This window comes from Heptranchias perlo, chromosome 36, assembly GCF_035084215.1.
Source record: "Heptranchias perlo isolate sHepPer1 chromosome 36, sHepPer1.hap1, whole genome shotgun sequence".
In the NCBI taxonomy this organism is placed as follows: Eukaryota; Metazoa; Chordata; class Chondrichthyes; order Hexanchiformes; family Hexanchidae; genus Heptranchias; species Heptranchias perlo.
In genome coordinates, this window is record NC_090360.1 from 21,454,913 (window position 1) to 21,470,469 (window position 15,557).

General features: G+C 41.4%; 1 protein-coding gene across 7 annotated transcripts in view; it reads left to right on the forward strand.

Annotated features, from left to right (window-relative positions):
* The window catches only part of LOC137304189 (paired box protein Pax-2-like), a 181,109-nt gene that overhangs the window by 1,631 nt on the left and 163,921 nt on the right, over positions 1-15,557 (forward strand). For 4 of the 7 annotated variants that reach the window (XM_067972714.1, XM_067972716.1, XM_067972715.1 and 1 more), the window contains exons 2-5: positions 1,949-2,159; positions 4,885-5,082; positions 10,290-10,375; positions 14,753-14,875. In XM_067972714.1, the coding sequence (XP_067828815.1) occupies positions 1,949-2,159; positions 4,885-5,082; positions 10,290-10,375; positions 14,753-14,875 (618 nt within the window). The remainder of the gene's footprint in view (positions 1-1,948; positions 2,160-4,884; positions 5,083-10,289; positions 10,376-14,752; positions 14,876-15,557) is intronic. The other 3 variants (XM_067972717.1, XM_067972719.1, XM_067972720.1) reach the window with 1 other exon arrangement.

The window sequence follows — 15,557 nt, forward strand, 5'->3', positions numbered from 1 at the left end:
TTCATATTTTGTTATTACTTTTAAAAAAATGAACCCTGGGTTTAAAAAAACTGAAAAGACTCGCTAACATATTACAGCGTAAAAGGTTTTTAAATTATTTATTCTAATCCTTCCTTGATGATGCGGCTTTCAAATAATCCGTAATCTGAGATATCAAAGCTAGTTTAAATTATTGATGTCGAATCTGATAGGAGTTTTGCCAGACAGTAACTTCAAACCACATATCGGAGAGACGAGGATAACTGCGAATAAACAAGTATCATTAGCAAATATTTACCCTGCGCTTCTAGTATTATTTGATAGGATAGATTAGCAAATGTTTTAACTTTTTTTTACAATTGAGTAAAATAGAACCAAGATAAAATATTTTTTAGAAGATAGGCCAGACTCTAAGAGAGAAAGATTAAGAGAGAGCGAGAGAAAGAGAGACTTAAAAAAAATCTGTTCAAGATACTCCTTCAAAAATCCATATTTATAATCTTCCGACATGGGTCGATTTGAGGGCAATTGAGAGTTTGGCGAAGTCGTCTCGCATCGATAAGTTACTGTTTGAAGTGGAGGAATTGTGATCCGCCGAAATACCACGGTCACTCCTACACAAACACAAATAACAAACTTCCAAATCACCTCGAACAAGTACATTAGCAACAAGAAGACAATCGTGCGCTCACGTGAAAGCTCCGTGTCGCTCTTGTTTCAGGGAATGACACGGTCTTGTAAATATACCGAGGCGTTTGATATAATTCTTCCCGTTCGCTATTAAACAGCATATCGGCAATCAATAACAGATCATTTTCACGCATTCTGTGCTTTTTAAAAACTATAACATACAACATAACATACAAGTAAAATAAATTGATATTAAGGACTGGCTACATGAAATGTCTACACAACAAATATTTAAATGTAAACATTTGATACATCCAATTAACTTGTGTCCAGTATATGCGTCCCTCATACAGATAATAACGTATGTTTGCTGTTCATTAACACCTATAGATATATGCATTCTATATGACACATAGAAATACATTTGTAAGTTATATATATATATATATTAGCCCTTCTCACTTCATGGTGCCGGTACTAAAATTGCCTAAAATGTTATTGGCTTTCAAATCGTTTCATTCCCTGAAATGCACTGTCTTGTTAAGACTCCCTCAGAGTAGGGCAATGAGAGAATGCTTAATCCGTGTACCCCAGTAAAGGGGATACACACACACACACACACACAATAGGAGAAGCAGAGGAAACGGAGACAGAGGAATTTTCAGCGGGCTCTATGAAGCCCTGCAGCGAGGGAATCCTGCACTGTTGTAATCTGTAGCTTTATCCACCCTTTCCGCACAAATACCAGCGTGTCGTTCAGTAAACAGATCGCCTTACTGCTCCGTCAAACACTCTCACACACGTACTCACACTCACACACAATGCAATCAACACACGTTCGAAAACAAAAAAAATGGAACCTATTTCGAAGTTTTATATATAGTCTTTTTATTGTAAAAAAAAAGTCATATCATTCTCATTTTTCAAAGTTACGCTGGATAATTCTGCTAGCTAAAACTGCCACGTCATATTATAATAGATACATTGAATTTAGTCGGGTGGCAGCTGGTATCAGAAATTTTGTTTTATTCTATAAATATATGTGCTTTTGTTTTCATTAAAAGACAAAATGAATCAGTAAATGAAAATAATATAGTCTTAAAAGATGGCACTTCATGTGCCTTTATATTTAATTTAATATGTGAATTATATTGTCTTGCCACTCGTGTCCACATATATGTAATTTCTTTATTCCATGCTTTCGATTTCTTTTTCCTCTCGTTCTTTTTCTCTCTCCCCCCCCCTCCTTTCCTCCCTGTTCCATTCTTTTGCTTCTTTTTTTTGCCACTCCTCCCTTCTTCTTCTTCTTTCCCCTTCTCTTTTTTTTTCTCTCTTTCAGGTTGCAGTTCTACCTGGGATGAGTTCAGTTGTGTGTGTTTTGCAGGGCATGGGGGTGTGAATCAGCTGGGAGGAGTGTTTGTGAATGGCAGGCCCCTTCCTGACGTGGTGAGACAGCGCATTGTGGAACTGGCACACCAGGGAGTCAGACCCTGCGACATCTCCCGGCAACTGCGGGTCAGCCACGGCTGTGTCAGCAAGATCTTGGGAAGGTGAGGGGTGAAATTAGCAGAGAGAGAAAAAATGCACCAAAGAGAAAGATTTTCCGATTAATTATATATATATTATATCCCAGAATTAATATGAGAGATTGGCCAGAGGTGAAAGGAACCATAAAACGAAATCAATTTATAATCCAACCTACTTCCAACCGTGTACTGATCAGCAATTTATTTTTTAAAAATAAAATTCAAATATTTTATGTAACGAAAGTTAACTCAGAGCAATTAACAGCGGGAATGTGAAGTAACGCTATTTTAAAAATCAAAATTATGGACAGTACCACCAAACACAAGTCGAGACTCTCAGGACACAACAGATGAAAAGTCCAAAGTGAAAGAGAAAAGTAATCAAGAGAGAGAGAGAGAGAGGTACCAAAAATAATTGGAAAACGAATGAGTGCAAACGCGGACACAAAAACTCACAGACAGAAGGTGGATGGGTAGCTAGGTGAGAAATCAGTTACAATCTGTCCTTAACACCAAACCAGATGAAAATACTAAATATCTTTGAAGTGCCACTTCTAAATGTGCACACATTTTAGCAGTAAGTAGATCAGATCGGCTCTAACGGAAGAAATGTGAACCAGAAGTGGAATAAATTTAGGGAGGGTGGTAGGATTTGCAGTTGGTTGTCAGGCCTTCGAGGTTGACGTGGTTTATGCAAAGTGTTGTAGTTTTAATAGAACAGGTGGACTTGCGAATGGACTATATTTTTCATTAGTTTAATTTTTACTCTGTCCCCTTAGAGTACAGCCCACGACCTGTCCCATTACTTCGGGGTAACACGTCTCTTCAAATCAGCTTTAAACCACTTCTTTCCTAAGGAATGCCGTTTTCCTAAAAAAAATATATATGCAACTACTGAAGTGTTTTAACAATTAAAAACGAAGCTGAATAGAAAGACAAGATGCATTTAAACCAATAAAAAACTTTTAGAAAATAAAACTTGGGTCCAGAGTAATATATTTAATGACTGATGTTTCAGCATTCAGCGAGCTGTTGTTTGATAAAGTCAGTGCATGGGAACTGAATGCCGGTCTGGAATATGAGTTACACTTTTCCTGTGAAACAGGAGTCAGACACACAATTCACTAAAATTCACTGAAAATTAATCTTCAAACGAATAATTGTTGTTGGGCTCTCACTGATTTTCATTTTCCATTCGTTGTCATTTTAATGTAACTGAGTTATTTTTTTTATTTGATTTATAATTGACCGACGTGACAACTGGAAGTCATTGTATTCGAAGTGAAACTCGCTGCAATTCGCATAGGGGGCAATGGAGAAACTTTAAAATTGCCCGTACCACGCTGAGCATTTAGTGCCCTAAACTCACTGATTGTACAATGTGAATGCATGTGCGCAGTTAAAAAAAGCTTATTATCCAGTGCAGCCACTGGGAATGTGCACAGTGGGGGAAACAAAGTGTGTGTATTATCCACTAGTCATTGCATATGTGAACTGTAAAAAACAGTCCAATATTATCCAATCTGAACACAGGGCATATTTGCCCTGAAACACCTACTGTTTATTATGGAGTGTGGACACGGTGTGCATACCTTAAAACACTGGCTCTGTATTATGAAGTGTGCACACTGGGTGTATATAACTTAAACCATTGCTGCTAGGTTGAATCACAGCGACGTTATTTTGTTTACAATGGAGCGTTCCCAGGTTTAATCCGATGTTGTTACCGAACTAACTTATACGGAGTTAATTCGAATCATTGTGTCGTATTCAATTGTTAGTTAGATTTGACCTCCCATTTGTAGTCGAAATCAAACAGGGAAGCGAAGTTTATTTATTTTCTTTTTTTCTGTTTATGAGTCTTAACAATCTAACCTGGCCCTGTTGCACAATTCTTTACCATAAAACGCACTGAGGCTGGGAGGCCTGCTTTACGTGTTAGTGGCAGTAAGACTCTTAAAGTCAGCCGTACAATCCTTATTCACACTGTGACATTTGTGCCTGGATTCGGGTTTCACATCAGATAATACAGGGAGGATTGAAATGAACCATCACCTTTAAAGACCTTTAATATCTACACATAAAACGAACAGAATCTTAGAATAAATAAACTTTCACACGCACAATATCTTGACTTCCTCTCGTCCCCAATCTTTTCCTCCCCTTTCTGGCTTTCTTCTTCCTTCTATTTCGCTCTCATTGCAGAAATGCACTCGGGAGAAGAGCAGAAACTTCTGATTCTTTCCCTCACTCCTTCATCAAAGGCAACATCCAGTACTAAAAGTCTTGTCAATTTTTAATATTAATTATGCCCTTACTAAAATTGTTTCCCCATAAAAAAACCGAAAGGGATGTGCATCGATGCCTTTAGCTTTCTAATCTACCAGCGACGTGACGGTTTGTTTCAGAGTAGGGAGGACTGTAACACAGACAGGTTAATACTTTTGCATACATACACTGATTTATTTGCGTTTTACTGTTTCATATCCATTTTATGAGGCTGTAAATAACGACTGAGGTCGAGTTTTGCTGTCGTTTCCTTAAATTTAATTATATAAGAGATACAGCAATTGTATAATTAATATATATATGTATATATAATTGTTATATATAATGATAGCAAAGGAGCGCCCAAATTCAATTTTTTGTTCATTGTTTAAACGCTATACCAGTGCGGGAATGAAGCCTATCTTTGCTGAAGTTTTACTTGTTATCTTTTTTCGTTTCTTTGGCTTTTCTCCCCTATCAGATACTATGAGACGGGCAGCATCAAGCCCGGTGTTATTGGGGGCTCAAAACCCAAAGTTGCAACCCCGAAAGTGGTGGATAAAATAGCCGAGTACAAGCGCCAGAACCCCACTATGTTCGCCTGGGAGATCCGGGACCGGCTGTTGGCAGAGGGGATTTGTGACAACGACAGTGTTCCCAGCGTCAGCTCAATCAACAGGTACAGCAGCCCCCGGGAAACTGGGGAGCAACTGCCTCCAGAACCAAAGACAATAAATAGACAGCTTTAATTTATGTTTTTTTTAAAAATACGAATAAATGCAAAACGCGAGCGAATGATGCTAGTTCCATTTAATAACTGATGTAGGTTAGGAGATTCTATTAATGAGGGTTATAGTTAGGACTCAGCACCATTATTTGGTAAATCATGTAGCAGGTGTATTTGATCAAGAATATGTCTGTCAGACTGATACATTGATTTCATCGTGTAAATGCGTGTGATATTAAGTGTTAATTTAAGCAAGTGTAGATGAAATGATCTTAACGGACCCTCGCTGAATAATAAGATTAAATGGAACAATTTAACCTAACTAGTCGCAAGTACACAGTGAAGGAGGGGACAGAGACAGAGCGACAGAGACAGAGGAAGTACCTGGCAGTTTATATAAAGAAAAATGAAATTTCAATTATGAAATACCGGGAGCATTAATCTGTCTGATTGATATGGTCAAGAGAGACTGAACGTTCCGTCCAAAAAAAATCAGTTCCAAACACAACGCTTCTTCAAAGGAACTAAGCACGTCAGACTCAGCGTCTATTTATATAATACACAATGCAATAAGAGTAAGCTAGAAATATAAGCAATTAGCCAACAAGTAATTTTCATTCTGAAAAATGGGCTTCTAATGAAAACACAGCAAATGCCAAGAGTGCCGGCCTCCTTCCTGAACTCACCTGGGACCGCCGTGAATTATACAGGAATATTAGTAAAAAGCAGGTAAATGAGACCCGGATGCAATGCCCTTTAATATAATTGCAAATTGGTGGAAATGTAAACTGTTAAGGATGGTCTATAAGGATGTTGATTTAAAGATTGCAGCCTGGACGCTGGCTGCTACTTTCTCCCCTGTGCCTTGATGTAGCTAACAGTACAAGTGGAAGGTGCTGGGAATCGGTTCCCATTAACACCCCCGGGGGAAGGAGGGAGTTTACACAGAAATAGACCAGTTGGGGCGGTCGGCGTGGGTAATGGGAACACAGGAAGGACAGTTCCAGGGAAAGGAGTACCGAAATAAGCCAGAGTCGGAGCCAAACGCAGAGTTCTGTCCAAGGATAGCGAGATCTTTAATTAGAATTTACAGAAACCGCTTCTTAAAGGCGCACGGATAATTTGGGTGGATTATTATTGTATCTTTTACATGGCTAAATTGAAAACTTATTGCACAGAAGAAAAATTAATCTCCGCAAAGCAATCTTGGACTTTGTGTGTATATCTGTCTCCTTCTCTCTGTTTCCCTCTCACTGTTTTTTCTCTCTCCCTGTTCTATCTCTCTATCTGCCTCTCTCTCACTCTCTGTTCTCTCCCTCTCTCTGTTCTCTCTATTTCCCATCGCTTTAGAAAGCTGTACACGGCCCGAATAGTGAATCCGGGATCTAAGAGGAATGCAAACATTTTTAACAGTAATGGAGATGACTTGTTATGTGAATGCACACTTTGTCTGAAGTTCAGTGAGGTTCAACCATGTGAAACCGCACACCGCGCCTCTACATTTGCACTGAAATCACCAGCTCACTCCTACCTAAACACACACATCTTGACCGTAAAACTCACCAAACTATTCCCCACCAACCGCTATTGGTACCGAAACGATTTCTGCTGATAAGAATATAGACTGACAACTTTTAGAAAGATAGCTTTCACAGCGTCTTAACACCTGCTCCGTAACGTCTCCGAATTAAGAACGGAAACTGAAACCGGATTTTAACAACTCTGCACCCAGTTCAGCGGGTTGATTTCTAAATTACTGAAATTGACAAATACTGAAACGCTTAATGAAGTATTCAGAAAGCTTCTGAGCAGATGCAGAAGGATTTCGTCCCATTCCGGCGAAGATTTAATATCTGAAACAGTGGGCATCCAGTTTCGCCTTTCCGTCAGCCTTACTTTTGATGTCTGGGCGGTGACCAGTCTGTATTCCCTTTGATTAATCTGCAGACATCCCCACGAACCGAAATAGTTATCCCTTAGTGTCTCTCGATACTCTTTTAATATCATTACACAGACAATTTAAGCAAAACGAAAGCCTTACATTTTGTTGCACACACACATAAAACAGTTTAAATTTCTACTTTCGTAAATCCACACCTTTAGAATGTTTAATTCTGGAAACTTTTCTTTCCGTGTCTCCCAGATTGCTGGAAGGAGAAATTGGGGAAAAAGAAAAATATATTGTTTCTTGCCTCTGATTTAATTCGTGAATGAGCGGGGAGGGTAGAAGGAAAAGATAGTCCATTATGCCCGATTGCCTCGGCTTTTTCTTACCGCTCACAGTGTTTAAGGAGACGTGAAACAATCATCAAATAAAAACTAACAGTTGCTGGTGGCCAGCTCGCAGGGAACGGGTTTATTGCACACCCCATAACCGTGACGAAAAATATCCGTTTGTGATTTGATTAAAATTAGTTCAATAGATCCACTTTTATACAGAGAACAAAAAATCAATTCTGTTTATTTTCGTGTCTGCAAGTAGCTTCTTCAAGTTCAACAGGTGTTTCAAACAATTGTTCTCCAACATTTATTTTTGGAGGGGGTTTTAATTGGGTTTTTCCATCCTCGGTGTACAGTAAAGTCTAATCTCCCCTCCTCAACCAGCCAAGCCTCCAGTCACCATCCACCCCGGGGGGTTTCGCTGACTTCTTCGCCACCCCGAGGCTTCGGGAACAGCCGCTAACTCCCAACAAGTCTGGCCTTGCAATGTTTAGAAAAGCATTGGAATTTTTTTTCTCTCTCTAAATTTTCAAACGTTAAAAATCACTGACGCCCATTAGCTTCGATGTGTGTAAAAAAAAAAGTTTTCTTAAATTTAAAAAAAAATCCTATTTTAAAACGCAACCTGTTTTATGTTGTTTATTCTGAGCTGAAATATGACAAGGTGCAGTTCGAAGGAGTTGTGGGGAGAGGGAGGGATAGAAAAAGGGAATGTGGAAGGGAGAAAGTGCTTTGGTACAAGCTGGGATGTAGTGATGAACTTTGCTTGGAGAGTACTGCTCTTTAGTGCTGGCATCAGCAATACATTTTAATGAGATCTTTGGAGATCAGGGCAGCGTTTCACGGGAAATTTCAGTGTGTGTTGAAGAAAAAAAGGTTGAAAAAATTCATTTCATGCACCGTGGTCGCTCATAAGGGCGATTCGAGCAGCTTCCAACATACGTGTGTGATACATTCTAAGTGTGGATTAATCGCATTAGAGAGCGTTTGTAAAACTTTTCAGCTTCAATTAAATTGGAGTGGGTTTGAAAGAAATCTAGTTGGCTGCGGGGGCTGGTGTTTATACAGAAGATTAGAATGCAGAAATACAATTAAATGTATTTTTTTTCGCCTTAATGAAAGGGCGTTGCTTTGCAGTGTTGGGTTTTAATTCAATATACAACGATTATCTCAGATCATTACATTGGCAAGTACACATTGTAGTTAAACGCTCTCCCTGCATGAATTTTTAAAGATTACAACTAGACAAGGCTTCACTCTGTTGTTGCATTGCAGTCAGGAATTAGCACCAAGCGGCTGGTGCCCATTAAAAAAAACCAAGTCCTTCTTTCGATGCTATTGATTCCGACTCAAAGCAATTTTAATATTTCTTCAGGGAATTTTCCGCAACGGCCAACTCATTAATTCACCCTTCTAAATTGCTTATTCAATATCGAGGACATGGATTCTGAATAAAGTCGGTGAATTTATGTGACTGGCGCGAGTCAATAGGTCAAATAACAGTTATGGAGGAATTTGAAAATCCAAATAAAATATTGATACATGTTTTTTGATAAGTCCTGTAGCTTTTGTCGTGTAGCCCCAAGGACATTACTAGGGAGATTGTGGGCGATCTTGTGGCCATTAAAATCAATGAGTGTTTGATGTATATTGACTGTTTTTATATGAACTCCTACTAGAGAACCCAAGTGTTAGAGGTCACGCAATAACATGGAGGGGAAAAAAAGTCAGCTTTTAAACATTATAGAGGGAACAGAGTTTAGAAGGATGCATTTAAAGCGGGCTCTCCCCATGGCTCAGTTTCTAAAAGGTTCTGTATAACTTAGAGGGAATGACTTGCTGTAGTGAGAGGTTATCTCACGACAGGCTGCTTGGGGTATGGGGTGCTACAATTAACCTAAGCGCCCTGGGCTAGGAATAAGGGAGCACCTGCTCCTGATCACAACTCCCCCGCGCTGGACAGCGTGCACTTCGGGCGAGGACAGGGCAACACCGCACCACGGTGAAACTCCCATGGTGGAATAGCCGCGCACAGCGTTCGCTGTCAAGGGTCACGCATGAAGAGTTGCCACTCGGCCGAGAAACAGGAGGCTGCCGGGTGCCATGGGGGCCCATATCTGAGTGACCGTCGATGCCTTCGGAAGGGGAAGGGGTGCGAACGGAGGAAAAGGCTGGGGGGAATAAAACAATAGCGAACGAAAAAGGGTCATCTGCATTATTTAACAAAACATTAGTGTGTCTCAGTCTTGAGTTAATTTATAAACCTCAAACTCTTTCATTGAGGAGAGAATATACTAATTTTACATATTTAAAGCACTGATTTTTTTTCGTTTACTGATTAACTGAATGTTTACACTCCATCGCGATAAGAAATGAGCTTTTATATTCCCCATAAAAATATATTTTTTTTGGTTAAAAGAATTGCTGGAATAAATCGCTAAATAAAAATTAACTTTTTACATGATTGCTGGATGCTTTTATAATTCAGGAGCAAGTACTGTGTCCCCGCAGTCGCTCTTTCTTTGGCTCTGATGATAACATTTTCTTCTTGGTGAAATCTCAGGCTCACACACTTATCAGTTTAAAAATTCAATGGTGGCGAATCCCATTCCAAGTGTCATTCGTACAGGGTATTCTGTGATAGGACAAGGCTTGCGAGCAGCATTACAGCACTATTGCATTCCTGTCACTAATAATTTATAGCTTTCTATTTGCATTACTTTGCTTGCAACTAATTCCCAACTTTTCCGAGCCTCAGATCAATTAAATCACATACTTTTTAGCAGTATCCAGGCGCCTCACGCAGTTTCGACTCTGGGAGTTCTGCCTGGGGAGCTTCGGCTGCTTACACGCTAGACAACTAGATTAGCCGTGGCCAGGTAGAGTCAGTCGCCCTGATCATTGAGGTGAATTGATGTGATTTCATGGTTTGTTTGCAGGATCATTCGGACCAAAGTGCAGCAGCCTTTTCATCCCTCACCGGATGGGCCTGCGACAGCAGTCACTGCACCAGGCCACACAATAGGTAAGAGAGAAAACAGACCCGGGAAGAAATGTCAATCATTTCATATGTATCAAATTTAACCCTTTCACTATCATAAACCTATATTTCTAGCTCTACCAGAAGTACAGAGCAGGGTTGTGCTGTTTGTCTGCACACGTTTTCAAGTGAAACCATTCTGGGCTCCACACTTTAAGGCCATACAGAGGGTGCAAGAGACGATTTACTAAAATGGTACCAGGGATGAGGGACTTCTACTTGGAGAGACTGGAGAAGCTGGGATTGTTCTCTTTAGAGCAGAAAAAGGTTAAGGGGAGAATTTAATAGAGGTGTTCAAAATAGTGAAGGGTTTTGATAGAGTAAGTAAGGAGAAACTGTTGCAGAAGGGTTGGTAACCAGAGGGCACAGATTTAACGTAATTGGCAAAAGAACCAGAGGTGAGTGGAGGAGAATTTTATTACGCAGCGAGTTGTTCTGATCTGGAATGCGCTGCCTGAAAAGGTGGTGGAAGCAGATTCAATAATAACTTCCAAAAGGGAATTGGATAAATACTTGAAGGGGAAAAATTTGCAGGGCTGTGGGGAAAGAGCAGGGGAATGGGACTAAAATCATAGAAAGGTTACAGCATGGGAGGAGGTCATTCGGCCCATCGAGTCCGTGCTGGCTCTATGCAAGAGCAATCCAGCTAGTCCCACTCCCCACCCCATCCCTGTAGCCCTGCAAATTTTTTTCCTTTCAAGTACTTATCCATTGGATAGTTCTTTTACAGAGCCAGCACAAACATGATGGGCCGAATGGACTTCTTCTGTATCATTCTATGATTCCATGATTTTATGCAGACACTGGTACTTTAATATGAAGATATGTGATACATTTTTAAAAAATGTTTCATGGATGTGCTTTAATGTATATGCATCCAACTGCACAAATGATCAGGGTCTCAGTTTAATGTCCCATCCAAAGGACACAGCACTTCTGACAATGCAGCACTCCCTCAGCACTGCACTGGAGCGTCAGTCTGGACCATGGGGTAAAATGTCTGCAGGATTTCTCCCGATCACTCGCTGTAACTAGTAGAAATCCTAGAAGAATGGTGTAAATGGCTGTTTACACTATTTCTACATGATTTCCATCAACCTTCCACCGAAGTTCAGGCAACAGATCGGGAGAACTCCCATGGATATTACCGGTGCATATGCTGAAGTTCTGGAGTGGGTCTTGCACCCACATCTGTCTAACCTGGAGGTGAGAGTGTTGCCAGGTGTACTAAGCTGCCAGCATCGCTTGCTGTACCAGTGGGACACTTTCCATTTCTCACACCAGCCGTCCTTGTGACGTCTCTTGAATGAAATTGCCAATTCATGGCAAACAATGGACAGGTTACTATTGTGGTTTCACAATCACTAGGAACCGGGGCTCATTTTGTACAGTTATTAGAGGCGATATTAAGCCACTCGTCCTAGGCTGGATTCAAATGAAAAGTCTCAGAGGCAAAAGGAGTGTATGACATCCAGATCTGAAAAAGTGAAAGGGCCACTTGCTCCATATCTCATTTTCATTTGTAAAAAGTAGATTATCCCCCAATTTGACTGTAATAATTCAGGTAATGTTTACAGTGTATTAATCCAGGCTTTGAGACTAGCTTATCAACACCAATAGCAGCCATCTGCTCTAGTGGGGGATCCTAAGTCAACAAACTAGGGGCTGCATGAATTAGCCCTCTGGTATAGTACGATTCTTGGTGAACACAAGGGGAGGTGGCAGCTAATGCCCTGATTTTGCTGTGGAATTAGCCCTTTGGTATAGTAAGGTTATTAATTCCAGCCCCCACCCACCCACCCACCCAGTTCCTTTCCTCCTCCCCTGAAAGTGTTGCCTGTGGCTGGGGTACAGCTCCAATGGTGCGGCAAGCCCTCGGTACCTCCCTCAGTTAGTCATTCTTCAAATATTAGCCTAGGCATGAGCAGGAACCCTGGCTGAGATTCCCCCTTTCCAGCTCAAGAATAATAAGATAGATTGTAGTTCCCCTACCTGAGATCAGTTAACTCAGGACAGACCAGTAGTTAAACCTGGGACCTGCTCTGCATGGCTCAGTACCACATTAGGCAGTGCCTCTACCCAATGGGCCTTTGGGGGATGTTTCTACATTGAGGAATTCAAGGTCAACACAGCCAGGGGATGTGGGAGTTAACTGTCTGGATAGGGAGTGATTCTTGATGAACAAGACAAGGGCCTGCAGAAGTTAAAGCCAGGGTCCAATTGCTTTGCACTTGTTTTCACAGAGGGTGCTCCTACTGGGGAGATTTGTAGATTATCTTGGCCGAGGTAATTGGTGTAATTTTACAGTTACAACACAGTGAGACGCCGTGCATACACTCCCACAAAATGGAACAGTTACTGACGGCAATATCACACAGATCTATTTGAACAATACTGGGTGTACATGAGTTACAGCAACCTGTAACTGAAGACAGGAGGCTGATTGTCTCACCCGTCAGTCACACTACTTTTAATAGCCATGTTGTATAATGCAAGATATATGTATATACACGCTACACATACATACACACATGCCCACATATATATATGCTGCACACATACATATACACACACATACATGTTTTATATATATATATATATATGTGTGTACACACACATATAAATATATGAAACTGTACCCAAACTTAACACATTCATGGCAAATGACTATACCAGTTGTTTTAACGAAGGCATTAACACACTGGGTTACTGTGACAGAGTAACATCATACGCATGTATTTATTTGCTAATATCACAACCAGTCATTTCTGGCCTCTATTTTGTGTGACTTGTTTTAAAATAAAGCAAGTCCATTGGGGTTGGGGCTGGTCAGTAGCCTCAACGTGAATTTGGCAACATTGAGTGGGGTGAGGGGCAGCTCAGGAGAAGTCAGTTGAATGGACGGTGGCCTGGCATACTCTGATGCCCCATTACGTTGCAGTCCGGAGGCAGAGAGCACCAACTGCCAAGTTAGTTTTGTCCCATGCCTGCTGGAACAAAGAGTAAAGTAAATGGCTGTCTTGCACTTTGGCCGGTTCTGGTGCTGTCTCTAACCCAAACCTACTGCTGGCTGAGCTACTGGCCCTGCCCCATCCTTTCTCACACAATGGCTAATGCTGGGCCTCAATTTTCACTGGTATCAACAGCTCTCTGGCAACTTGCGAAAGTGGGGTGAGCCCAATATTTAATTAAAATGCTTGACCTGACCGGACTATGGCTTCTTTGGGTGGCCGTACGGCCGGGTGGGATAGTGAGCCATCCAGATCGAAGAGGCCCCAGATTTATTCTCCGGACCTCGATGAGTTTGTTGGTGGACCCAATTGGAGCACCTTGGGCTAGAGAGGTGAAAAATCAGCCAGGGCTCCAGTGAGTGGGACGTTCACAGGCTAGACTCACACATGTAAGCATGGCCACCTGGGCCAGGTACTGGAGGACTTTCGTTGCTTGTGGGACTGTAGCCATCGAGCGTTAGGGAGAAAATTGGGTAGAAAATTGCTTGGCCCTTGAACATAGGCAGTCTAACTGAGTGAACTAAGCTGCTTATTGTCTTCTAACCAAGCTAACCTCTTAACGTCCTTAAGGGGTTGCCTGAAGGATCACTGTATAGGGTAAAACTGGTCATTTTTCTCAAACCCAATAACATATAATTTGCCCTAAACCCCCTATATTGAGTCTAATAATTATATTTCTTTCAGTTTCATTGTCAGAGATTCAATGTGCAGACTGAGATTACGCACTTTCTTTTTAATTACAATTTTTCTTTTTCCCAATTTTGTCTCCCCGTTCCCACCAGATGTTTCCTCTCACTGGGCTGCAGATCTGTGGGGAACCAGCTGCCCTCCAATACCTTGCTCGAGTGGCCTTTATTCACGTCTGAGCCTTGACAGTGAGTATTGGCCGGCTATTCATCCCTGGAAGGTATCACAGCCAAATCCGATCCTATCCTAACTCAGCATTCACCTACATGCATTTTCCAGTAGAGGTCACTGGATAGCAACCAGGAGTGGGTACCCTGGCTGATTTTGCCCCCCTCCCTAGCTCAGTGGTACTGAGGACAACTCAAGCTCCCTGACCCTGCCCTACAACCATCAGTTAACTCAGCACAGTTAATACAGCCTGAGACCTCCTGTCTTAATATTATATCAGGATGTGCTCCTATCCACTTGGCAATGTATTATATTTGGTTATTCTCCATGCTGATTAGCCTCTTGGTTTATGAGTGTTATAGAATGTTGTTCAGTCTCGTTTATAACCATTAAAGTGCTCAGCTGGCTTTGCCAAAGCAGGTTGTAGAGTGTAACAGGTTAAACTGTTGACTGTGCTGTGAAAAGCAACTTTTTAAAAAAAGCGGATTCCTTTCAGTCCCCAGCACAAACTCTCCACCTGTGTCCTCCGCATCCAATGACCCTGTGGGATCCTACTCCATCAACGGAATTCTGGGTATTCCACGATCAAATGGCGAGGCCAAGAGGAAACGAGACGAAGGTAAGAGGGGAAACACGATCCAGCTTTTTGTACTGTCACATGTAGGGCAGCTAGTGTTTCTGGCACAGTGACCGCGTGCTGCCCATCTGCTCTCTAATCATCTTCTAGTTTACACAGGGTTTGGGCTGTTGGCTTCAGTTAGTCTGCAGATGGGTTTAATGTTTATTATATAATTCTGTTTCGCGATCGGGTTTGTGTAATGTGATCGGCTGCGAGGTGGTGGTCATTAAGGCTGCACGGTTAGAGCTCAGTGCAGAGCCTGTAGTTCTAGTAATGGGAATTTCGAACTCATGCCTTCGTTTGCTCTTTCAGTGGTTGGTGGCAGTCCCAACTCACCATTTAAAGAAGTGGGTGCTTTTGTGTTGGTGGCACATGTTGGTGCCTTTGTGTGGGAAATTAGCTTGTTACAGTCATGAAGGAGTTAAGTGCATTCCCTTGTTTGTGAGGAGACAAATCTGCTTGGTCGGTGTGATCTCTGCTTAAAGAGACAGAAAAGGAGTTGTTTAAGTGGCATTAACCCTTTGGGTGCTGGAAGATTGTGTCAACAGTTGTGCAACTTTTTTCTATAAGAATTGCAAAAGGGTTTTCTCCTTAACTTCCTACATGTGAATATCAAAGTAAATGATATATAAGGTAAACAAACGCAAGTTATGTTACCCATTTCTTGTGCCATTCTTTCGTT